At 46.2% G+C, this 25,684-nt stretch overlaps 1 protein-coding gene and 1 long non-coding RNA gene across 2 annotated transcripts; both read left to right on the top strand.

The window, feature by feature from the left end:
* Positions 1-411: 411 nt before the first annotated feature.
* myo15b (myosin XVB) lies at positions 412-25,684 on the top strand (the record flags this gene model as incomplete). The annotated part of the gene is made up of 65 exons (XM_084002161.1): positions 412-2,475; positions 2,570-2,746; positions 3,582-3,646; positions 3,730-3,793; positions 4,142-4,251; positions 4,798-4,872; positions 5,133-5,226; positions 5,317-5,420; positions 5,515-5,578; positions 6,172-6,285; positions 6,383-6,544; positions 6,619-6,732; positions 6,800-6,858; positions 7,157-7,280; positions 7,365-7,460; positions 7,757-7,888; positions 8,016-8,141; positions 8,218-8,295; positions 8,528-8,676; positions 8,967-9,012; positions 9,109-9,233; positions 9,830-9,944; positions 10,034-10,209; positions 10,317-10,410; positions 13,754-13,816; positions 13,901-13,958; positions 14,045-14,169; positions 14,663-14,758; positions 14,843-15,078; positions 15,159-15,328; positions 15,403-15,475; positions 16,130-16,306; positions 16,383-16,480; positions 16,569-16,636; positions 16,934-17,006; positions 17,242-17,274; positions 17,453-17,495; positions 17,892-17,994; positions 18,074-18,185; positions 18,733-18,819; positions 18,904-19,063; positions 19,345-19,435; positions 19,525-19,807; positions 19,925-20,031; positions 20,247-20,306; positions 20,386-20,461; positions 20,812-20,930; positions 21,087-21,202; positions 21,279-21,420; positions 21,611-21,722; positions 22,093-22,456; positions 22,539-22,602; positions 22,677-22,749; positions 22,828-22,904; positions 22,986-23,062; positions 23,153-23,283; positions 23,365-23,459; positions 23,560-23,637; positions 23,723-23,816; positions 23,899-24,047; positions 24,201-24,331; positions 24,436-24,569; positions 24,641-24,774; positions 24,895-25,035; positions 25,278-25,684. 65 exons carry the CDS (start codon positions 412-414, stop codon positions 25,362-25,364), a joined length of 9,237 nt encoding a protein of 3,078 aa, XP_083858287.1. The 3' UTR covers positions 25,365-25,684.
* On the top strand, positions 18,194-18,707 carry LOC311033234. The gene is made up of 3 exons (XR_014599246.1): positions 18,194-18,304; positions 18,380-18,458; positions 18,595-18,707. It is a non-coding gene; the product is annotated as an uncharacterized lncRNA (long non-coding RNA).

The following is a 25,684-nucleotide window of genomic DNA, read 5'->3' as shown; positions in this document are numbered from 1 at the left end:
CAGACACGTTCCTCAGCTTACATTCTGCCATTGCTAATTTTATTGAGTGGCTAACTTGTCTAGCAATGTATGTTTATAAAAAAATAACAATTTATATGTTTTTTTGTTAGGTAATCTCAACACTGAAGAATTGATAGCATGTCACCGGTTAAGTCCCAAACTAGAACAGATGCCACAAAACCGAGGGAGGAGGCGAATATAAAAGGTAATCGGCAGAAAAATGGGAGACGGAATGGTTCCAAACCATCTCTGTCGAAAGTGTCCAACGGGAAACAAAAGAGAACAACGGATGACGACAAGAGCAATGGAAGGAATGATCAAAGTAAAAGGAGACCTACAGAACATAAGGAACCACAGAAACAAGTGGAAAACAGAACAACTGTAAATCGTCAACATGACAAAGATTGTAAAATGGGCAAAAAGAAGACCGCCACGCCTCCACCAAAAGGACCCCCAGCCATACAAGGGAGGATCAACGGCAAGCTCCCCGCCAAGCCTGAAAACAAGAGGAGTGACAAAGTGACAGATGAGGAGGAGGATGATACAGGAAGCCCAGTGGAGGTGACCGAAGAGGAGACTAGCAGCGATGAGAAAGAGGAGAGGCAGGGAAGTAACACAGAGCCATCTCAGACACATGGGACCGAGGAGAGCAGTGAGGAGGAGGCTGAGACGTCAGACAGTCAACGAGATACCGAATCGGAAGAAGAGCTTTCCGACGAACCCAAATCCAGAAGTGAGGAAGTTACATCCAGTGAAGACGAAGAGGAAATCAAGAAGGAAGCGAATGTATCTGAGGAGCTCGTCAGTGATGTGGCTGAAGATGAGGAGATAATCCATGTGGACTCGTCTGAAAAGTCAATAGCTGGCAGACAACGCAGACGGACGAAGCCCACAAGACCGAAACAGAAGATGTTTAAAAAGACAAAGGCAGAAAAGCAGGAGGAGAAGGCTGAGAAACAGAGAGCCAAAGCTGAGAAGCAGAGGTTAGAAAAGGAAGCCAAACAAAAAGCCAAGGAAGAAAAAAAGAACAAAAGGAAAAAGCTGAAAGACAAACCCAGTTCTACAACTGAGGAGATTCAACCCCCAGAAGGTCTTTCCACCATCAAGGTTGGCAAGAACCAAACAAAAACTATCACTGAGACAGATGCTCCTGTAGAAGCTGATCCAGATGTGGACGAGGAAGAGGCTGAACCAACATTGACCAAAGCCATCAAAGGCCAAAACCGAATAATGCTTCTCAAAGCCAAAGGTAAAGACCTCAAAGCCACCGTGGAGCCTGAGGAGCAGCAGGGCGCTGAAAGCGTGGTCAAAGGGCGGCCACAGACCTTGCTCTTGGGGAAGGTCAAGATTGCATCTCTGCAGAACAAAGCAAATAAGGCAGCGAAGCCCGAGGAGGAAACATCGGAGAGTGAGGGCGTCGATGGAGGCTCTGGAAAACCCAAGGAATGTTTGGTACCACGAAGAAAAGGTATGAACACTCTTCACCGAGTGTCTGGTTGGATCCAGAAAAAAATGCCACGAGGGTTAAATGTGAGAACGAAGCTTTCTGCTTGGACTAAAGCCATCGGGGTCTCTCACTGGCTCTCCCTCCGGAGAATAAAACAGAAGCAAGCCCCCAGAAATGCTAAGGGCAATATCCTCAAACATAGAATGGCAATGAGAGTCGCCAGTAAAACCAGCCTGGCCAGTAAGAAAAACAGGAGCTCCTCCGCGGACAAAATGGGTAATGAGAACGCTGGTCAGCAGGGAAAGGTGGGGGAGGAAGCCGAGGACGTGGTCCCAGCTGGGGAGAGAGAGGTAGAGGCCAAATACGCTGTGGTACTCCCCAGGATGAACAGACTGGGCAAGGCAAAGACAGCTGAGGTGCCCCAGGCAGCTCCTGGACCTTCTACTTCACCAAGTACAACTGGACCTCCAGGAGAACCCACTACGGCACAGCCAAAACCCCCTAAACCAGGTGCTAGACTCGTGCTCCCTGTCAAACCAGATCTCAGCCTTCTGAAGTCCATCAAGAAGTCCTTTCCTGGAGGAGTAGCGGCCGGTGCGGATGTGGCAGAGAGGAGTTCTGAGTCCAGTGGTACACCTGAGGCATCGTCCAACACAGAGGATAGAAACAGGAGAGCTGCCCGAGACAATCAAGATGGAGTCAGCGTGCTACAGGCTGCAAGAGGGAAACTGAACACCTCCCGGATCGACCTGACCAAGATGTCCTTGTCGGGGGGAACAAAAAGCGGTGGGCCGCCTCGGGCCAAGAGACCAGACCCAGAGAGAGAACCTGCAACTGGGATACCCAGATCAACCACTCAGCCCTTTTCAAATGGGGAGGCAAGTGCTGGGATGTCAGGTGTCCGATCGTTGTATGAAGAAGAGGCAGACAGGGAGGTGGCCCAGCTGATGGGTGAGGGGGGTGTCTATACCATCCCCCAACCAGAGGTGCACTGGGCTGGCAACCCACGGATGAGTGGAGACCCTCAGGTATGTGTTGCATACTCGGTGGTTGATTCTTCATTAAAAATACTGGTTTAAAATCATGAGTCTCTTAATCCGTCTCTGCTGTGTTGTGGACCAGGACTGGCTCCGTGCTGAGAACCTGTTGCCCCACCAGACAGTGGAGAAGCTCACCAAGTGGACGGTCTATGATGATGGGGACCAGGAAAGGACCGTTCCTGCCCACAATGGCAGGGGCCCCTGGGAATCCGAAGACCCCACCCAGGAGATGCTGGAGAGCCGACTGGTCAGCACACAGGTAGTGATACCGCTTCATGGAAATAACCCTAACCCTAACCCTTTTAGAGGGATGAAGAATAGAAGACATCATGCTGACAATCTAGGTGTTGTTGGGAGAATACCTAATGCAGGGAGGTGCTCAGTGCTGCCCCCTTTAGATAGTTGACTAAATTGTATTTTTTGTCAAACCTCAAACATAAATCTATTGTGCAGAAAAATCACTAATAAGGGTCAATTGCTGATAATATCTTGGCCTCTTAAAGGAGCGTCTATAATGTCAAGTACAGAGCATGAGGTGTTTTGTTTGAAAACCAGACTGACCTCATGGTGGCACTCGACTCAAAAACAGCAAAATGGTCGGTACGCCAGATAAACTTGCTTCTGGAGCAAAGTGTTGAACAGACTGATTCCCATTCTGAGAACACCAATTATCCACCTCATGGTTGGAATGTCAACATATCAGTTCTACATCACCACTTTATAGCCGCCGCGCTCACAAAGACAATGGGACATAAAAGACTCACTGCTGGTTTATTCATTTCCCAGTCTGTGAAGATACAATAGAGCATACAACACGGCGCGGCACGCTGCTTTGAGATTGCAGTATATCAGCTATCACACTGCTCCACTGCTGCGAGTGGATTGGTTACCTGCTGTGGAAGGTGGAGTGGACCATTAGAAACACATCTTAAACTATAAGGGGCTTCACTTCACTTTTTTGAAAACTCCCATTTAACGCGATGTTGGCCAGACTAGATGATGGCTGTGGAGAGAAGGTAAGAGCAAAGAGTCCTGACTGAAGGGATGCTAAATAAATGGAGCTTTAATGTTGAAATGCCACATCTCTGTTTCAGGTGGTGATGCCTGGCTGCAAACGAGCCGTGGAGGTGGACGAGGTGGAGGATCTGTCCCAGCTGGAGTGAGTTTTCTCTCACACACTTAAAGCACCTACTCAACAGTATACATATGCATCTTTACTACCTGTTTGCCTTGTGTTCTTAGAGAGGTGTGCGAGAGCTCTGTGCTTCTGAATCTGAAGAAGAGGTTCCACCGGGACTGTATTTATGTGAGTGTTTTTATCTCACACTCTGATCTGAAGCTTAAAAGGGGGTACTTCCACATGCTTTCATGTTAGAAGAGTTTTGGAAACAACTTGAGTGAGCAAAAAAAAACTCCATCCAACTGAGGAAGGCCACTGCTGAAGTGCCATACACTTGCATTCTCTCTGTTGGCCCTCAGGGGGCGACTCCTCTGGTTACAAAAAGAAGTCTGATCGCATGGAAGTCTATGAGAAAATGATCCCACTTCTCACTTGATTTATTATATCAGTAAATATTGTAAACCTGCTGTCTTTGCTGAATTAGATTAGTTTCCTTGTTTTTATTCTCTAAATGCCTGTGTTGTTTTTCCCCAGACTTACATTGGAAACATGCTGCTGTCCATTAACCCCTTCAAGTCCCTGAACATCTACACAGAGGAGCTGAGAGAGAAATACCAGGGCAAAGAGCAGCAGAGGAACCCACCGTGAGCAAACGCATCCTCACACAGCTGTGCATTATTCCACAGACGCCGAGAAACGCCATGCTGTGACCTCAAAATCACAAGTTCATTATTTCATACTCTCAAGGGAGCACGACTAATTGTCATGGTCATGGTAGTCATGGTAACAACCTGCTGCATGTAAATAGGAGCCTAATCAGCACCACAGAGGCCTGCTCCTCTTCAGGCTGTCAGGGTTAGATATTTTCAATAAATACTGTCGGCTCAGTGTCACCCATGTATGTTCATGCAGAATAAAGTAAGCTCTACGTTAGGAAATAATAGTAATTTGTGAACATAAGAGCTCATAAGAGGAAACAACCATTTGTGTCATTGTGATACCTTTTCATCTCGAGATAATGGCATTAAAATTGCAAGGACGGCCCTTCTCAGCTTCCATATTACTCCCTTATTTTATTTAATTACAACCAATCATGTCACACCAAAGCTCTCAGTCTCTTCACGTCATCCTTATGTTTTCATTTGTTTTTCCATTACTAATGTCGGATCTTCTGTTGTTCTCTGCTTCAGCCATGTGTATGCCATCGCCGACGCCGCTTTCAGTCAGTCTCAAACCTCCACACAGGAGCAGTGCATCATCATAAGGTACCGGCAACAACACCAACATCTTCACCTGGAGTCTATTTCTATGCAGTTTTGTCAAATTCTGGGTTTTAACCAGGCGGCAAACTCCAGTTCTAAAACGAGAAGCCAAAGCTAATGTGCCTCAAACTCGCATTTTCTCTGCTGGCCACCAGGAGGCGACTCCTGGTTGTAAAAAATAATCTGACTGTATGGAAGTCTATGAGAAAATGACCCTACTTCTTACTTGATTGTGATATTTCAAGTAGTTTTTTATTGTGTAGTGGCCAGAGCGGTTCAGGGAAGACCGAAGTTACCAAGCTGATAGTTCACTACCTCAGCTCCATGTATCAGGGCAGAAACAGCAACCTGCGACAGGTAATAAAGTTTTATCAGTTAGCAACACTGCAACGTGTTGGCGGGCGTATACCTTTCAGTCCTCTTGGATACCCTTCCTTTCTCTTCCAGCCCATGGAGGTTTTTCCCATCCTGGAGAGTTTCGGGAACGCCAAGACCATCCTCAACAACCACTCCAGCCGTTTCGGCAAGTACCTCCACATCCACATTCTCCAGTGAGTCCTCCTCCTGTTGGAAACCTCTTTTTAATGGTTCACCACGTTCCCGATGAGGTCGGTTTCAGCTCATGTGTCTGATCTCGGTTGACAGCGGGGTCGTTGTCGGGACCTCGCTGTCCAAATATCTCCTTGAGAAGTCCAGGATTGTCTTTCAGGTGAGGACGCTGAGTGAGTGTGCTGTGTTCTCAGACAGACATCATGAAAACATTTGTGTGTAAAAAGACAACGCATCACTTTTGTTTTGGCACCGACAGCGTGAACTGGGCTGCTGGTTCAGTTCGTCAGTCACGGTTTAAATGATGATGATGGGCTGTTTGTATAATGTGTCCCAGCTTGGCTCACTTGTGTTGGCTTTGTAGGAAAAAGTCTCATGTTCCATTTGTGGTTGAGTACTTTTCTTATTGGAAAAATAATAGTTTGGAGGCTCAGCTTCCCCAGCTTGATAGAGGATCCCTCCATCTACAGTTTACGGACCATCAAACAGCTTTTTAAGCAGTTTTTAGCCATGCAACATGGCTCTAAAACTGGTGTGTTGGTCTGTCCACCACTTTGGTCCAAAAATCAATCTTGGCGGATGTCCAATGGTTGTCCAACTGTTTAACACCATTCTAGTTGATTCTTCATCTTAGTGTAGTTTAGTTCCCTGGGGAAAGAACCAGTAAAGAACCTCTAAAGAACCGTACAAGGGCTTAAAAGGTTCTTTGTGTGCAGCGATGCTACGTAAAGATACGTCTCATTTCCCTTGTAGGCCAAAGAGGAGAGGAACTACCATGTGTTCTATGAGCTGCTGGCAGGTATGAACGACTGGGACAAGCAGGAGCTCTACCTGCAAGGAGCCGAGACCTATTACTACCTGAACCAAGTACATCACGCATCAATGAAGCATCCTCCATCTCTGTTTAGTTTGTAATGTTGTCCCTTCCTCTACACGTGTCACACATGGATGTTTCCTCCTCTAGGGTGGTGCTTGTGACTTGAAGGGGAAGCAGGACAAGCAGGACTTCCAGCTTCTGGTCCAGTGCTTTGAGACCATCGGTCTGCATGCGGACCAGATCTCCACCATCTGGGCCATCCTCTCCTCCATCCTGCAGCTCGGCAACGTCTGCTTCAGCTCATATGAGGTGTGTGTTTGTAAAGCAGAGAGTAAGAATCACACAGATCCAACATGGGGGTGTTTTTTGTTTTTTTGCTCCAGAGCGAGTCGTTTGAGGTGGCTCGTATCTTCAGCGAGGCGGAGGCCAGGAGGGTTGGCTCCTTGTTGCAGATCTCCTCCGAGGCCCTGCAGACGGTCATCACTCACAGAGTCACGGTCAGTAGCCTCTCACCCATAATGCTGAGTCATCATCCACGTTTCTTATTGGCATTCTTGTGGACAGGAGACGACCTACGACAGGATCTACTGCCCTCTGTCTGTGGAAAGTGCCATAGAATACAGGTGAGACCATTTCCCCTAAATGATGAAACGGACTGCACAAATAACAAGTCAAGTCCCTCAAAGATAGACCCCCATTGTCTTCCTCTCAAGCCATGTCCTCTAGCTCTTCCTGGGTGATCCTGACATGTTCCCAAGAACAAGTCCTTCAATCAGATCATTGGCAGTTAAATTCCTGGCTCCTCCAGTCCACATGTCAAAGTGCTTTTAGTCCTTGGACAAGATACTCTACCCGTATCCCCAAAATGCCCCAGAATCAGTGTGAGAATGTGCATTTAAAGCTCCATGTCCTCTCTTACAGAGACGCTATTGCCAAAGCCTTGTATTCGGTGCTGTTCGACTGGTTGTTGGAGCAGATCAATGACTGGCTGAGCCCCACAGAGATGGACAGCACCGTGGGCATCGTGGACATCTACGGGTTTGAGGTCTGTAAAGCTGCCCTGGACTGAGATCTGGGAACTGGACTTGTGTTTTGATGGATGTGACGGCGGTTTGTTGTCCCTCTGCAGGACCTCGGAGTGAACAGTTTTGAGCAGCTGTGTATCAACTTTGCCAATGAGCAGCTGCAGCACTTTGTCCACAAGGCGGTGATCTCCCAGGAGCAGGTTAGTGCTTCGTTCTGGACCCGCCTACGCCAACGGACCCTCGAGATACCGGGTTGATAAGTCACCATTTATAACTTAATAGTTGATCAGTTAAACCAATACTTTTGGGTTGCCAGGTTGGGAGAAGTCCAGTTTGACTGCTTTCTCTTCCAGAGACTTAAACTGAGTTCTCTGTGTGTGTGTGTGTGTGTGTGTGTGTGTGTGTGTGTGTGTGTGTGTGTGTGTGTGTGTGTGTGTGTGTGTGTGTGTGTGTGTGTGTGTGTGTGTGGTGTGTGTGGGTGCGTGTGCACACACAGGAGGAGTACAGTGCAGAACAGATCCAATGGTATCCGATGCCACTTAAGAACTTCCACTCCTGTCTGGAGCTGATCTCCTCCAGACCACATGGCATCCTCCGTATACTGGACGATCAGACCTGCCTCCCCCAGGTACACACACACACACACACACACACACACACACACACACTCGTTTTGTGGCCGAATAATAAAACATAAAACTTATATTCCAAAGTAAACCTGTATGTTTTTGGTATTATCCCTCTTTGTGTTTCAGGCCACGGACCACACCTTCCTCCAGAAGTGCCACTATCACCATGGGAACAGCCCCTACTATGCCAAGCCCAAGAACCCGCTGCCAGTCTTCACTGTCTACCACTATGCTGGAGCCGTCACCTATCAGGTATCAGGCTGATACACAGATCTGTTAAACAGCAACAACATTTCTATTCTAAACAAGCAAAAACCTCTTCTTCCAGGTTCATAATTTCCTGAATAAAAACCACGACCAGTTCAGGACCGAAGTGGTGGAGCTTTTTGCCAGGAGTCGGTTAAAGGTAACCAACTGTTATGATTCAGTTTTTTCTTTAGCTTTGGTGAATACGTGTGCTTTTATACAACGATACAATAAATACAATTAAAAACACATAGCAATGAAATATAAAAGTGTAGATGTATTATTTGCAGAGTCATTACTAGCAATAGTCATAATGAAATAATTAAATAACTGGACTGACAGGTCGCTCCCACGTCATCTATAAAAGTATTCTATCAATCAATGTTTGTCAGATGGTGTCGGAGCTCTTCCGGAAGGTTCAGGACGGTTACATCCAGCAGAGAGAGCTGGGCTGGAGGGGGCGGGGCCTCCGCCAGCAGCCCTCCACCGCCGCCTCGCATTTCCTGCAGTCGCTGACTGAACTCACCACCCGGCTGGAGAGGTACCAACACACCCACGACAGCCAGGCCCAGAACCAAATAGCTGTGGTTTCTGTGGCGTTCAGTCGATGCAACGGAAAGAAACATGAGCTTTACTATAATAGTTGGTCGACGTTCATCATGTTTTCATTTGGTGTCAATCACTGAAAGAAATCACATCATAAAGGACTGAATTCCCGGCCTGTGTTGGACTAGACCCTGATCCGGATCCAGCCTCTGCCATCGTCGTAGTATCAGTATGAATGTGTGTGAATGGATGCTGATGAATAACTTCTGTTTCTTTATCTCTTAGATGCAAAACCACTTTTATTCGTTGTCTGAAGCCAAACTACGTCAAGGTAACGCCAGAGACCTTTACTACGAGTATCCGGACATCGGCCGACAACGTTGTGACCTTTGTGACCTTTGTGACCTCTCACGTGTCGTGTTGCCAGTTTCCCGGGATCTTTGACGTGGACTACGTGTCGGCCCAGCTGAGGCATGCTGGGATGTTGGAGACCATCCACATCAGGAAGGAGGGTTTCCCCGTCCGGATACAGTACTCCTACGTGGTCGAGAGGTGCATCCCTGCTTGCACCATCACAACACCTTTAGTCTACTTTCAGTGTCTCACTTTCACTTCCCTCGTCTTATTTTCCTTCATTGTAATTGGGCCAGCATGATACAGCTCAGATCCGACCCATGAGTCGATGCAAAGACCCAAGTTGACGTGAATGAGGCTGAAACACGAAATTCCCAACATTCAAAGAAAATATTTCAACTCGAGCAAGAAATTTGCACAATGTCGTGGAAGCCAATCAGCGTTGAGATTCTCCTCCCTCGTCATGATGATGCTGAAAATGGGGGAAACCCCTCCAGAGACCAGAACAGACTTAGCACCGTTAGCTGTTAGCCACGTTAACTGTATCGGCCCCTTTGGCTAGCAGCTCTGCTGCCTACATTTGCACCATTAGCCGTTAGCGCTGCTAGCACTGCTAGCTGAATTAGCACCATTAACTTTCAGTATCCATGGTGATGGATGATTATCGGCTGTTACTTGATACCCTCCCTCTGAATGTTCCTATAGGTTTAGGAGTTGTGCCAAGAAATCATCTGGTTTAGGATTGTGGATCTTCTGGGAGAACCTTGAAGGCAGCGATGTGATTGGTTCTGCAGGTACGGGGTTCTCCTGAGCCAGCGGCTGAGCGAGGCGTCGGAGAGAGACCAGTCGGTGGCTCTGCTGGACTTGATCGGGGCCGAGGAGGGACAGTACCAGCTGGGACTCACCAAGGTGTCCAACTTGCCCCCCCATATGATTGCAAGTTTTTTTTTTTTTTGCACCGGGACACGTCAACATGTGTGGATATATATGTGTGTTAGCTGTTCCTCAAGGAGCTCCTGTACCAGCAGCTGGAGGAGAAGTGGAGCAGCACTCAGACCTGGGCGGCCATCACCATCCAGAGGAACATCAGAGGCTTCCTCTGCAGGAGGAACTTCAGGTTCTTCAAACAGAAAGCCATCGTCATCCAGAGCCACATCCGAGGCCACCAGGCCAGGTACAGGAGAGCCCCATCAAAACTGTAGCATTTGAATACATAATTTAATCAGATACTAACTGAGGCACTATATGTGTTGTGTGTTGCTGCCCCCTCTCTGTTTCTAGGAAGTACTACAAGCGTCTGAGGCAGTCCTTCACCCAGTTCTGGGCGGTCATGATGATAACCCGAGACACCATCAAGAGACGCCATTGGAGGAAGGTTAGACACGAGAGACCAACCTTCTGTTTGCTGACTTTATTGTGCTATAAATTGTTGCTCTCAGGCCTGTTACACAACACCAGGTGTTTTTAAAAATAAAATCTCTTCTTTTTGTCTTTCTTTAGTTTAGGATCTCCTTCCTTTTTCATTTCCCCTCAAATGTCTGATTGTATAGAAGTCTTTGAGAAAATTAGCCGACTTCTCTAAACATGAGTTTATTTCTCAATCTCTAGTTTCAAGTCTTCTTCAATATTAAATGATTAAATATTAAATTATGGTCCATTTAGAGACAAATAAATCTGGGGATGCTTTAGGGGCGGGGCTACCGTGTGATTGACAGGTGCTGCTCTGCCGCTTGTGTCCTCCCGTCACTCCTTCACAGTCCAAATATGGTCACTTCCTTCAGTGGTTCCAAAAATCCTAGATATGTACATTATATACAGTCTATGGGCTTTATAGTACTATGTGTACTGTGTTGTGGTGTGAATGATGTGTATAAACAATTTACAGTTATCTTCAACCAAGTTGTAAATATTTTGTTCGGCTATTTGTTTTATTTTTTGTTTCATATATTTGTGTTTTATCTCCGAAATCAATACAATAGATGTGAACGGACAGAGTTAGAGACGAGCTGGTGAACATAGTGGAACATTACTCATATTTTATGTTGAGTCAGCATATTGCTGCCATGCCAGAACAACGAAAAATACATCAGTATCACATTTTAACAGGATTTATATTATATATAAATAGATTATATATTGTCATGACACTGTTTTACAAACCCCACCTCGAAGGAGAGGCGATGTTGGATTTACAACTTATTTCCTTCTCATCCCTTTAACTAGCTTATCTTGCATAAATCATGTCACACACACACACACACACACACACACACACACACACACACACACACGCACACACACACACACACACACACACACACACACACACACACACACACACACACACACACTCCCATCTTGGACTTCAACCCCTCTCAGTGTAACCTGAAGCAGCTCTGCATCTTTCCTTCCGCCTTCTGAAAGCTGTCTATCTGACTTCACGGCTTCTAACAGGTAGGCAGCCTTTTCTTCTTCTTCTTTTCACCCTCGTCATCAGATCAGATCAGAAAGGATGATTTTACTCCAGAAATAGTTTACACCGTGAGCAGCTGCACATGGATATGTAAGAGTCTTTCCTTCGGCCGGTGCTTCAGCTCTTCTTCTCTTCTGGCCTCGGCTGAAACTAAACTCTGTTGTTATTTTCTTCGTCTTCGTGCTTCACTTGTATCTCAGCTGTCCAGTGTTGTTGTTGTTGTTTTATGAACTCTGAACAGGAGCTCCGCTGCTAACAGGCTGCCTCTGTTACTGTATTAAAATAATAAGTGGAAGTTACTAACACAAGATTTTGGAGTTTGGGGCTAAAGGTCACATCAGTGTCATCTACCTCTGACAAAATATACTTGATGCAGTTTTGACCAAATTACATATTCATAGTAGAACTGATTCATACTTGCATATAGTCAAATTCCACTTGTGGTCCATGGATTTATGCTTCTATTTTTGTAAAGGTGACACCATTAATTCCCTAGAGAGGGAATGTAGCTATCGTATCTAAGCCAGCTTAACATATTGTTACAATAATTAAATTTGCAACGTGTCCAAAATCCTCAAGTTTATTTTGTTTGCAGATGATGTGAATGTATTCTGTTCTTGTAAAGAGCAGCTTCTGGATACAATGAAGACAGAAAACTTAGGGATTAAAACTTAGATTTTTGTTAAATTGAAATCAAATCAAATATTAGATTTGTGAAAACAAACAAACAACAATCCTGGGTTAGGGTTATTGTTGTCACAGACCGCAAACTATGCCCGAAACCACATATAAATTGTGTAAATAGAAGTGCAATATTACATAAAACAAAAGACATCCTCAATCTAAATTTATTACATTAATTGGACTTGGACTTGGTCTTTTATAGTTCCATACATTACTTTCCAGTTGATTATCATGAACCAACCAACATGTTATTTATTACACACAGTTCATATATGAAGAGCAATAATCCAGAATATATATTGACCTAAATGGATCTATAAAGAGAGGAGCGTTACAGGTCAGAGATGATGTCATCGTGAGTGTTATCTTTATGTCAGAGAGGAAAATGTTTTATCAGATATCTTTGCATGTGGAGTTTGAAAGAGGTTCAACATAAGAAGCTACAGAGTTGCATTATGGTAAATGTAGTCCGTAGTGTTGAGGGCTTTGGGAAGAAAGCATAGGCACTTCAGCATTGGCTTCACTTTTCAGAGCTGGAGGTTGCCTCCTGGATAAAAGTCAGGATATGTCTTCCTCTGCTGCTTTTAATTTTTTTTTAACTTTTTGTCTTTCATGAATTCCCCAACGTTTAATTAATCCCTGTAGAATTATTAAATGATTAAAGTCATCCATTAGATATTATTATTTTCAAAGTAAGTCGTCTCTAGAAAAGTGTATTCCACTCTTTACTCCTGTTCATATCACAGCTTTAAAGTGTGGTGAAGTATATGATGATAATAATAATAATAAAAGAGTCCTCAGTTTATTAATAATAATAATAATAATCTACTAGATGAGTGAACTTTGCTCCTATAGGCGCTAGTCAGGAGATCATTAATGCCATTAACATACTTTAACTGTGGACCATGGAACAATAACTTCCTCATCAGTGGATAATAATAAGGTGGTTGGAGGCGTGTTTGGATCGGTTCTGATTTGTGACCCTCTGTTTGTTTTGGGAGGGTCAGTCATTGTAAATCCTCCGTGTGGAGGCCGAGCAGGGTTGGGCCGTCGAGCTATTTGAATGGATCTGAAGTATGATTATTGAAGTGATAAAAGAGGACTATTTGCTGCATGAATACGTGCTCACACCCATGTTTGATCTGGACTAGTCTTTATATTTTGCTTTCAGTTTAGGCGTTTGTCTTAAACCTCGTACTGGATCAAAATAAACTTCTGACGTATAAATACTGGATTTGAAGGTCAGAGATAAAGACATCGGAGTGACGTTGCACCGAGGCGACTCCTCTCTAGGGCCGTAAACGTCCTGATAAAACCAGCGTTCTGGACTCTTGGAACTGCGTGTCCTGCTGTTTAGAGGCGGGGCGACCAGGAGTATATAACAGGACGTGCAGCTAAGAATAGTGTGATTGAACACACTCCTCGGGGAGAGGTGTGCTCCGAGTACCTGGATAACCACAGGATTAGTCACTGAAACGGCAATAAAGTTAAACGCTATGGAAGTACTAATTTAAGATGATTATGTGAAATCATCCTGGACTATTTGTGTGTTCATTTTCAGGAGTTTCACGAGAAGAACAAAGTAAAGGCTGTGACAAAGACTAAATCCGCCTCTCCAGGAATGGTAAATATAATCTGATATAATCTGGTTTCTCCTCCCTGTGAGATATATTTACATATATTTATATGTATATTTATATTTTGTTAGGATGTGGGGATGTTGGAGATCCCTGCTGAGCTGTCAGCCAGACTTCGCAGTGCATCAGGTCAGCTTTCATAGTAATAACAATAACACTACAACCTGCACCACAGCGGTCAGTTTTGTGATTGCTGTTCCGTCTCCGTCCACCAGGGCAGCAGCACGGCTCCGGGGTCACAGAGGTCGCACCTCCGCAGGTGAAGGCAGAACACAAGCTCGTCCTGCCCGTGGATGTGGACAGATACCCGTTCTCTCGCTATGCCAAGTCCGTATTAAAGGTGAGTAAGGCTGTGGACATATTATATATATATACATTTATTAATATTCTTCACCTGTTTTTTCGTTATTTAACTCCTTCCACAGTTTTCAGCGTAGAAACTTAATTCAAACATGGAGTGGAGAGGAACTTTAAAATCTGTTTTATAAGAAAAATATTTAATGCTCTCATTTCTATGATGACATTTAAGGACCATAGTAGGAAGAAAAAAAACGAGCAGAGAAAAGGGGAGAAAAAGTCGCAGATTTTCTAGAAAAAAGTCGCAAATTTACAAGATTATGAAGTCATATATTTCCGAGAAAAAAAACTAATCTGAAATGTTAGTCCGTCTACACTCCTCTGTTTAAACGGTTGTGCGTTGTCAAATAAGTAAGGTTTGTCTTTTGTACATAAATGACGATGCTTATTTATTATATTATTATATCACACTTTTTAACAACCATTTGAATGATATAAAGGCTTTAAGTTGGATATTGCCCATGTTTCCCTCCCAGGATACATGGTGCCAGCCTCAGGGATTCCCCCTCCAGAGGTCCCTCACCCCTCTGGAGCCCGACGATGCCAGAACGGCCCTGGAGATCTACAAACTGGTATATGGGAGGGATTCTATTATAGATTATATTAGTATAAATTCATTCCTCTGATGATCTTCAATCTTTCTCCCCCCCTCTCAGATCTTGCGGTTTACAGGTGAGTTAGACCTCAGCGGCTGGCAGGAGAGGATGCTGGGTAACTACATCGTGGAGAGGGGTCAGAGCCGGCCGGCCCTGAGGGACGAGATCCTGGCCCAGCTGGCCTACCACACCTGGGGCCTGCAGGAGGATCACGACGGTCTGAGGGGCTGGCTGCTGCTGACCTGCTGCCTCAGCGCCTTCACGCCTTCACCCAGTCTGGACAAGCCGCTCCTCAAGTAGGTGCTCGGCTCCGTTAGAACATAAAACCCAGTGTGTTGTAGAAAAACCCTGAACCAGAAACCCAACACCTGTGCAGGTACGTGTCGGACCAGGCTCCGGGCGAGTACCGCTCACTGTGCCAACACAAGCTGCTGACGTCCCTGCAGCTCCCGGCCCCCGCCGCCCGCATCCACCCCCCCACCCAGCTGGAGTGGACCGCCAACCAGAGGAGGGGCACCATGCTGCTGGACGTCCTCACCTTCAACGGTGAGGCTCGCCGGCTCGGCCGACGCACACGTTTCCTTCTCCACATGTAAACCCGTAACCTTCTGTGTTCTCAGACGAGAAGCTGACGACCGAAGTGGAGTCGTGGACGACAGGAGAGCAGCTCGCCTCGTGGCTCCTTCATTACCGGTCTGAACATGGATTCATCTGAGACACACAAACATCCTCTTTCATGCACTTATGACTTGAGATTCAATGAGATCTTTCAGACTAGTGGACAGAAACCAAACTACATACAGGGAAGCCAAATGTCTTGTCTTTTATTGCACCAAACAAATGAATTAATTTCACCCGACACATAATGTAACCATGGTTTAAAAGTGAATACTGATGCATTTCAATAGGAATAAACAGAGGATTGTGTCTGAAAGCAAAATATTTCTATAACTTTATGGATTTAGGTCTTTATTTCCTACATTTTTTTTATTGCCTCAGTTGCATATTTAAACATAACATTTCAGGAAACTTGTGAAAAAAATTGTCATTTAAATTGTTGAGTTAAATTTGCTGCAATTTAGCCCAAATTTGCCTAAAATCCTACTGAAAGTGATCAACGGAGGAAGTTTCATGGTTACATGTGTTTTGTCATTTAACAAAACACATCTTTAGAGGCCATTTTCTCGAAACAAGCTTTTTTTCTCAGAAATGTCCACTTCAGCAGTTTAATTCCTCTCTATATTCTGAAGGTTTCTTCCATATATCATTCCTGTTACTGAATCATGGACTAAATGACGGGATGTTTGTGTTGATGGAGTGATATTAACGTCCACCTGTGTGTCCTAGAGGTGTGTCGGAGGCGGTGCACGGCTGGTCGGTGTCTCTCCTGACCGATGAAGGCTGGTCGGATCTGGCCGGCTCCGACTTCGTCATGGATCTCCTGGCTGGAGCTGAAGCTGAAGCCCCCCCGGGGACCCCCTCCTCTGTAAACTCTGACTACCTGTTCGGGAGCCAGGGAGACAGGTACGCCACTGAACACGAGGCCACGAGTTTCTTGGTTGTTTTTGAGAGAATTTGCTGAATCGACGGTTCTCTCCAGGATGCCCGCTACAGATCTGGATGACTTCATCCCACCAGCACCTCCCATGCAAGCTCCTGGTCTGCCTTCATTGGAGGGACGACATTATCCACAGGAAGGTGTGAAATGGAGCTTGCATATGGTGATATATTTCCTTATATTATTATTATTATTATTATTAACCTCTCTATCTCTGCCTGTTTGCAGGCCGCGGTCAGCAGATGGACGACTACGTTGATGACCTGTTTGACCCGGTACTCGACCAAGGACCTCCGGTCAGTGATGTCATCACATTTATTCTATGATCTAAAGTAATATAAAGGATTTATTTGCTATAAAGTTTTATACTAAAGTCTCCACCACGCTGGTGGATTGTGTTTCTCTGGTTGTATCTTATTACTGAGTCACTGGGTTGTGTTTCCAGTAACTCCACTCACAGTGTGTGTGTGTGTGTGTGTGTGTGTGTGTGTGTGTGTGTGTGTGTGTGTGTGTGTGTGTGTGTGTGTGTGTGTGTGTGTGTGTGTGTGTGTGTGTGTGTGTGTGTGTGTGTGTGTGTGTGTGTGTGTGTGTAGGACATGGAGAGAGTAGCCATGCTGAACCGCAGGATGAGAGGAGGAGGAGGGATTGGACCCATGTATGGAGCGGGTAGGAACGTTGGATTTCCTGCTCCTCAGTCCGACCGCATCGTGTATCATATGATGCATCATGAAACATGTTCTTAAACATCTATATTAAATGTCAGATTTAATAGAGAGTAATTTGTATTGTGACGATGCAAAGTATTAGTAGCAAACTGCAAAGTAGCTGAGCTACTTAAGTGTCATTTTGGAATGTGGAAAGTGTCTCAGACATAATTCTAACTGATTATCTTGTTTTTCAGGGATGCCCATGACGATACCCAGCTACCCCGTCGGTAAGTGAGGAGGCTCCAAGAATACCACTTCTTGTTTCGGGGAAATGTGATCAAAGTCTTTAAAGAGTTTGAACTCCAAACGATGAAGTGTTAAAGTAGATAAATACTACAAAAACAAAGTAATTTAAAAGGCAGCATTTCATTTCAGTTTCCTCATGTTTACTATGTTGACTCTCAGGAACGGTGATGCCAAACTACGGTGCAACTCCCATGATGCCAGCGATGCCAGGTATCTCACAGCCTGTTCATTTAAGAAAATGAGTCACATTATAACTTTGTAGATGATGTAAATGATGTCATAGGTTTCTTTAAATAACACATTTTAAAGCATCTGTACATAGGTACATCTGCAACACAATACACAGGTCAACACTGTAACTCTTCACTTTTAAATGTAAACTAAAGTTCTGACCACATCTGAACTGGAAAATACAGAATAATGACTGAAGGCTAAAAACAACAATAAAAAATATATATAGTGATAGAGCGTCACAAATAGACATGTATTATTGGGAGAAGGATATAGACATGATACCCTCCATCCCAAAGTATGTCTGGGTTCCTTAATGGATGATTTAAACCCTTTTAGATCGTTTATTTAACAATATGTTCCCAGCCATGGTGATGCCTCAGGCCCCCATGCCGGCCCCGGCCGTCGTGGACCCCATGCAGATGGCGGCATCGCAGCAGGCCCTCATCAACCAGCAGGCCTTCCTCATGGTGAGGACGGCACACTGGGTATATTAAATGTATGTTATTGTATATTAAATGTCTTCCCCCTGCATCTCCACGCGTTCAGGCCCAGCAGATGACCATGCAGGCCATGAGTCTGTCCCAGCAGCAGACCCAGGAGCAGCAGAGGAAGCAGAAGAGGAACCTGGAGGAGAGGTGGTCCAGGGAGCGCCCCCCTCCCCCCGCCTCCCCTCCATCCCCCTCTCCTCCTCCCCCTCCCCCTCCCCAACCGGCCCGGTACAAACCACCGGCACCACAGCAGCCCGTCGTCTCCAGCTACCGGCCGCCGCAGCCAGAGGTATTTCTGCTGATTGGATATCATTTTCTAGTGAACTAGAATACTTTAATACTCTCATGTTTATTTGTTATCCAGCCAGAAAGACAAGTGGACCCACCAGAACCAGATGACCTGCATTCTTTCAGAGACAAGAGGGCCTACTTCCAGAATATCGGTGAGCTGACAAGTTATACATGGCGCTGTTTGTCTATCACATCCTGCTGATTCCTTCCTCCTTCATGAAATTCAGAATGCTTATAATCATTTTTCTAATTTGAGTCGTGTATTTTGTTTTCTCCTGTACCTTCCAGGCTTCAAACACCAAAGTGGACCCGAACCCCCGAAGCCTCGGCCCTCCAGCCCCCCCAGACAACGCTCCCCGCCATCAGCCCCGCCTCCATCAGCCCTGCCTCCATCAGCCCCGCCTCCATCAGCCCGGCCTCCATCAGCCCGGCCTCCATCAGCCCTGCCTCCATCAGCCCCGCCTCCATCAGCCCGGCCTCCATCAGCCCGTCCTCCAGCCCCGAAGCCTGAGGGTAAGAAGATGAAACATTTATTTTGAAATCTCATAGATTTGCAGAAGAGCTTGCTATGTACTTCCTGTCTGTCGTCTCCCGCAGTGAAGCGTCTCTACGCTCCTCCGGCCAGAATAGCCGACCCCCCGGCAGCTCCAGCCCCTCTGGCAAAGCCTGGGCCCGAACCCACCTCCAACATCCGGGAGATCATCAAACTGTACAACAGCCGGCCCCCACCAGAAGCCGTTCCCTTCGAACCTGTCAGGTCGGTTTCAATGCTCTTCCCTATGTGGTCTATATTTATATATATATATATATATATATATATATATATATATATATATATATATACAGTGGAACAGTTGTGAGTAAGTTAACCTGAAACACAAGTTTATTTTGAAAAGACTGAATTTAACTGTGAGTTTCATTATCATAACAGTCAAATGCAGTTTCGACCTGAACCTTGAAGTTCCTGAGAGTAAATTGATCCCACAGTGGCTTTTATCCACATCCGTAATGTTCTTCACTGTTTTTCTTCTTTCACAGGCCTCCAGGACGACATTTCATCAAGAAGAACGACCCCAAAGAGGAAGCTTTGGCCAAACTCAGAAGCAAAGCCCCGGTGTCGCCACAGAAGGTCAGGGTGTTGAACTACAGCTGCAAATAAAAAGAAAATGTGTCGAAATGACATTCATCCTCACATCTTCCTCTTCTATCCGCTTGCAGAAACAGTGGGTGCCTCCGCCCGTCCAGCCCAAGATGGAGCAGCCTCGTCTGAGGGCCCCGTCCCCGCCGCCCTCCCCTCCCTCCCCTCCCTCCACCAGGGGGCCCCGTGTCATCTCCAACAGCATGAGAGAGAAACAGCGCTCCCTGGAGGACTTGTTCGGCTCGCAGCGCTCCAAAAAACCTCCGCCTTCTCCCCCCGACTCCCCGCCGCCTCCTCTGCACCGAGCACCCGTCCTCCAGAGCGAGATCCCCGACCCTCCGCCCATGGCTGCCCCGTCTCTCAGTGGGTGTAGATTAAAATGCCTCCTATATGCTGATATAACAAGCATTCAACACAATGTTACCAAATGTGAGGAGGTTCAGGTCGATGGGTGACCTTTCGTCTGTTTATTAACTGTAGACTTGATGCCGGAGGTGGAGGGCGTTCGCTCGCAGCTCCACCGCTTCTCCGCCGGGGTTTACTTCTCCTACTCCAACATGCCGGGGAAACTGTTCCTGCGAAAAGAAGTAAGACAGAACTACGACCAACTCTGCTCCACACAGCGTTTTGGTGTTCTTCAGCACGTTTTGGTTCAGTCTCATCGGTGGTGGAGACCAAAACAGAGCTAAAAGACACGGAAACAAGCAAATACAGATGTGACACAAATGCACGGGGGATGTGAACCAGGAATCTTCTTGTTAAAGCCCACATTGCTAACCTCAAATATCATGTATCTGTGCAGGTGTTCTACCCCAAAGAGATGTTCGACCGGCCCTATATCCTCAATCTGCTATGTGAGCAGGTAAGCGTCTTCATCATGTTTAACCTCATCTGTTCGGTAGACGTCAAACTCTTGACCGTCACTGTGCGATGTGCTTTAGATCATGAGGGACACCTACTCAGACAGCTGTGTGAGGATCAGCCGAGAGGAGAGGAGGAAGATGAAGGACCTGCTGGGTGAGGGATTTGGCAGATCATCATAATACTGAATGCTACAGGTGTTTTAATGTAGATACATGTTTTTGTTACAAGCCTATAACCTCTTATTCTGAGAAGTGAAGCCAAAAACTGTAGTGCCTTAAACTTGCATTCTCTCTGTTGGCCATCAGGGGGCGACTGATACATTAGCACCCCTATAGCTGTATAGCTGAACAAACATCTGCATGATAAGAACTTATTAAAACCATCTTTGGAAGAAGATTATTTGATGTGATGTTGATTTATTTGTTTGGTCCATTCATTAACCCGGAGGGGGCGGGCTTTATGACTTATAAACGACTTATAACGTTTTTCCATTTGCACTCCAGCTAATTTCAGTGTGGGAATGACTATCAGCAACATCCAGAATGACCTCATGAAGAAGAGGATCGTCATGGCTGCTCGAGACAACTGGGAGAACTACTTCACCCGCCTGTTCCCCGTGAAGGTGAGTGTGACAGTCGGAGATAGTGTTGAGTGTGAAGCATCTCATATGTCTTATGACCTTTTAATGCAAGGCAGCTTTATTTGAAACTCAGAAGCAACTTTTATCCTGGTTCTCCCAGAAATATCAACAAGCATCTTCTCTGTATTTGTGTTAAAGTCGGACAGTTGGGATGCTGAGATTTTGGGCGTCTCTCATCGTGGCGTTCGTCTCCTGAAGGTGGTGATAGCATCGGGCATCGAACCCAAACACCTCCGTCTGCTCACCAGCTACAGGTAAACACTAATACAAAGTAGTTTGAGTCTCATCTCTGAGACTAACACCGAGGATTCACTCCTGCCTTGAATGCAGTTTTGCAGAGTTGCTGTCGGTGGAGCTCCGGGGTGCAGACCGAGTGGAACTGGAGCTGAAGAGTGAAAAGTTGATGCTTCAGTCGTCCAGAGCTCCTCAGCTCACCGCCATGATCCGATTCTTCCTCCAGGAGATCATCAGGGTACTTCTTCACTCTTAAATGTAGTTTAGTTTACCTGCACAAAATATTCATTTTTGCCCTTATTCCTAAAAAAACAACCCAAAACTGTTGACCGATTATCCAAATACCTGTTCATATCCAAATCAAATCAGCATAACTCTACATTCAGAAAATCCAAAAATTCATAATTTTGCCTTTCTCCCTGCCTCAGGACTCGGGACATGTGGTCGCCCTGAAGAGTTACGTAACGGATGACAAAAGTCTGCTTAGCTTCAGCAGGGGTGACATCATCAAACTGCTGCCAATGGAAGGACTCCAGACAGGTGATGTCATTATTTAGATGCTAGACATATGTTTGGGGTCGTTTTTAAGGTTAGATCAGGAGGCAACCTCCAGTTCTGAACAGAGAATGCTGAAGTACCTTGAACTTGCATTCTCTCTACTGGCCATCAGGGGGCGACTCCTCTACAGTCCAAATATGGTCACTTCCTTCTCTGGTTGCAAAAAAATCCAAGATGGCAATAGGCAAAATACCCAACATGAGGCTTCAAAACTGTAGTCCACAAACCAATGGGGGACGTCGCCATGACTACGTCTAATTCTAAGTCTATAGGTTAGACACAGACTATCACGTCCACTATTTAATGCACATCCTAATCTCCTTCTCTACTTTGTTGTGCACGTTCCCACCAGGTTGGCGTTTTGGCACCATAGCATGGCGCTCCGGTCTTTTCCCAGAGGACCTCACCCAGCCGTCTGCAGCCCCGGACTACCAATGTCAACACCTCAACCGAGGGCAGGACGGCAGGAAAAGCATAAGGGGCGCTGGACCTTTGAGTAGAGACGACGGGAGGAGAAGCATAAGGGGTGCAGGACCCGTTGGCCCACCCAAGGGTCCGAGTCCCATCAACACTCGCGTGGGCAGCATTGATTCAGAGCAGCCCGGCAAAGAGGCCTTGGCCTTGGCCCGGGGTTCGATCCAGAGCTCCGTCCACGACTCGGAGAATGAGCTGGAGATCCTCTCGGGCATGGCTGAGTTTGCCATGAAGTACTTCAGGTATGGTAGAATACTGAAGACCACTGTTGTTGGTTCTGTTCAGGTTTGGGGCTTCATGGCTAAGTTTTTTTGTCTGTTGAAGAGTGGGGACGACAGGTCTGCCAGCAAGTGGAAGGAATTTCTCAGAGGCGGCTCAACACACAGAAGTAAGTCTCTAGAACCCCAATCTCAGATTGGTGTTAACAGAGATCCTTATGTCAACGATACCTCCTTCATGCAGGTTCCCATACAGGAGTCCCTTATTCTCTACAACGATCCAGAAATCAATGACTTGTCTGTGGAGTGCTTCCTGAGTGAGTACAGAACCAATACACACTGAGATCGGCTGTTTCTCCGTCACCTCCGTCACCCTTACATGTCTCTGTCACCAGACCTGATGCACTTCATGGGTGACCTGCCAATGAAGAAGAATAAGAGCCAGTCGGACTGCCTGAGCCACATCTTACTGGTCGGTGCTCCTTCATCAGACTGGATCTCTAGTTTGTCTGACTTCAAATATTCAACATTTAAATTCTCTTTGTTGGTTCAGTTAGGGAAGGAAAAGGAGCTGCTGAGAGATGAAATCTACTGCCAAGTCATCAAGCAAACCACCAACAACCCAACGAAGTGAGTGTCCCTAGATCGGATATTGTTGACAACGGGGTTGGAGGTAATTTAACTAAATTAAAATGGCGCCCCACTGTGTTGTCTTCACAGATCCATCTGCACCCTCGGGTGGCGGCTACTCAACCTGGTGACCGGGTTCTTCCCTTGCTCCGACAATCTGCAGCCGTATGTCATGCGCCACTTACGCGAGATCTCGCAGGACTACGAACACCCGTACCAAGGTGGGAGAAACCCAAGACCATGCATGAAAAGTAAAGAAGCGACAGTACACTCTTTTTCTAACATGCCGTATGTGTCGTCAGAGCTGGCGAACGTGTGCCAGGATAACCTGCAGCGGTCTCTCAGCTTTGGCGGTCGCCGTAACGTCCCGTCGCATGTCGAGATGGAGGCCCTTCTGGCAAGTTAACCTCCACACTGGAGCAAATACAAGCATCTTATTTTCGTGGCGCTGCATCCACCGCTCAACTGGTTTTGAGTCTGTCTTGGTTTTTCTGCAGGCTGGAAAAACTTCCCGACGCGTTCCCATCCAGCTGCCAGGAGGAGCCGATTTCTCCATGAGGATACGCAGCTTCAGCGTAAGAGTTCATTGATAGCTGCTCATACTGTATATTAAAAAAACCAAAGTTTATGACCAATATCTGTGATTGTGTTTTCCTCCAGATGGCAGCAGAAGTGGTAACAGATCTCTGTAACGAAATGGGCGTCTCAAACTCAGAATTCAACGAGTTCTTCATCCATGTCAACCGTGATAAAGGTGAATCAGATATGATTTTATTGAGGTGTATATGATGAGAGTGAAATGATGTAAAGTGACTAACGAAGGCTTGTGGTGTCAGATGGGATGGTGCGTCCGCTCCACGCCGAGGAGTACCTGTTCGACTTCCTGCTGGACGACGGCTCCATCTTCTTGTCCATGAGACGAGTGATGTGGAGAAGTCCTCTGTCCTTCAGCAACGACTTCTATGTGGAGTTCCACTACCAGCAGGTGAATCAGTCAGGAGCAGTAGTAGCACACTGTCCAATATGCTGTCATCTAGAACATGTGTGTGTGTGTGTGTGTGTGTGTGTGTGTGTGTGTGTGTGTGTGTGTGTGTGTGTGTGTGTGTGTGTGTGTGTGTGTGTGTGTGTGTGTGTGTAGCTCCTGGCCGACTACCTGAGTGGACGGCTGATGCTCGCCCCGGCTGCAGGTGGTTCCTCATCCGTCCAGCAGGTGGCAGAGCTGTCGGCCCTGCAGCATCTGGCTCAGGGACTGAACGTTCAGCCATCACTGTGAGTGTGAATATGTTTGCCTATGTATGTGTTGCTGTGTGATGTTTACTTACTTTTAATGTCTGTAAGTGTGCGTTGACTCTCGCTGGTCGTTTCCCTCCAAGCCCAGAGATAAAGGAGTACCTGCCCTCACAGGATGGACTCAGCAGCAAAGTTGAGGAGATCCACTCCTTCTGTCAGGGACAGATCGCTGCCATGCACGCCCTCAGCCCCCAAGAGGCCAAAATCCAATTCATTGGTGGGTAGTGTCTCCTCCTCACCTCCTCCCCTCCTCCCTCTCCTCCTCTGATAACCGTATTTGTCTTCCAGAGATTCTGAGCACCTCACCTCTGTTTGGCTGCAACACCTTCGTGGCCCAGAAGGTCAGTCAGCGTGGCTGTCCCTCCCCATGCATGGTCAGCATCAGCCAGGAGGGGGTGCTGTTCCTTAACCCCAAAACACAGGTACTCAAATCCCCCATGAAGCACTATACTTAGTTTATTACAGGACCTAAACATTTCTACTAATATTAAAATAATCCAGCAGCTCAAGTGAACGTATGACCGGGTTTCCTTCTCCTGCAGGAGCGAGTGTTGCTGATCCCTCTGCCGGACGTGCAGTCCATGTGCACCGTCCGCCCCAAGAAACACGGCAAAGTTCCAACTGCAGACATCAGTTATGGCAATACAGGCCGCCTCAAAAAAGTCACCATTCACCTCAAACAGGTATCAGCCTCTTTACAGCTGTGACTCCACATATTCATGTTGAGGTACAGACAGAGAAAAACATCAAAGCATGACGTTCCCACACTTTTCTACGTGTCATTGCTCAGGACTATTCCAGGACATATCAAGGTTTTTCAAGGAACCTTGATGAGACAAGGCATTAGAACTGAATAATAAGTACATTTAGGCACTCAAGTACTGTTCACTCCTCCTCACATATAATCTGTTCTCTCCTCCTGCAGGCCAAGGAGCTGTGTCACATCCTCGCTCTCATCATGAAAGAGTTGGTCCGACCACCGAATTCCAGCTCCATTTCAAATCGTCTCTAAACACACACACACACACACACACACACACACACACACACACACACATACACACGCACAGCTTTTGTCAATAGCTGGCTTCTGTAACTGACCTCCTTTTTTGTTAATTTATCTTTTTTTGTGTCATTGATCAAAGGGACTGAAACATGAACACACACACACACACACACACACACACACACGAGGTGATAAAAATCAAACCAATGCCTCACAATGTTTTCCTTTTATGTATTCAAATTCGTCGTAATTCTTGAGATCATTATTGGAAGTTAATGTCAAGTAATAAAAAGGGAATATTTTATGAGCATTAAATAAATATGCTG

The sequence above is a fragment of the Eutrigla gurnardus genome (genome assembly GCF_963514095.1).
Source record: "Eutrigla gurnardus genome assembly, chromosome: 22".
Taxonomy (NCBI): domain Eukaryota; kingdom Metazoa; phylum Chordata; class Actinopteri; order Perciformes; family Triglidae; genus Eutrigla; species Eutrigla gurnardus.
The sequence above is the reverse complement of the archived record's forward strand: the minus strand, read 5'-3'. Positions and strand labels throughout refer to the sequence as shown.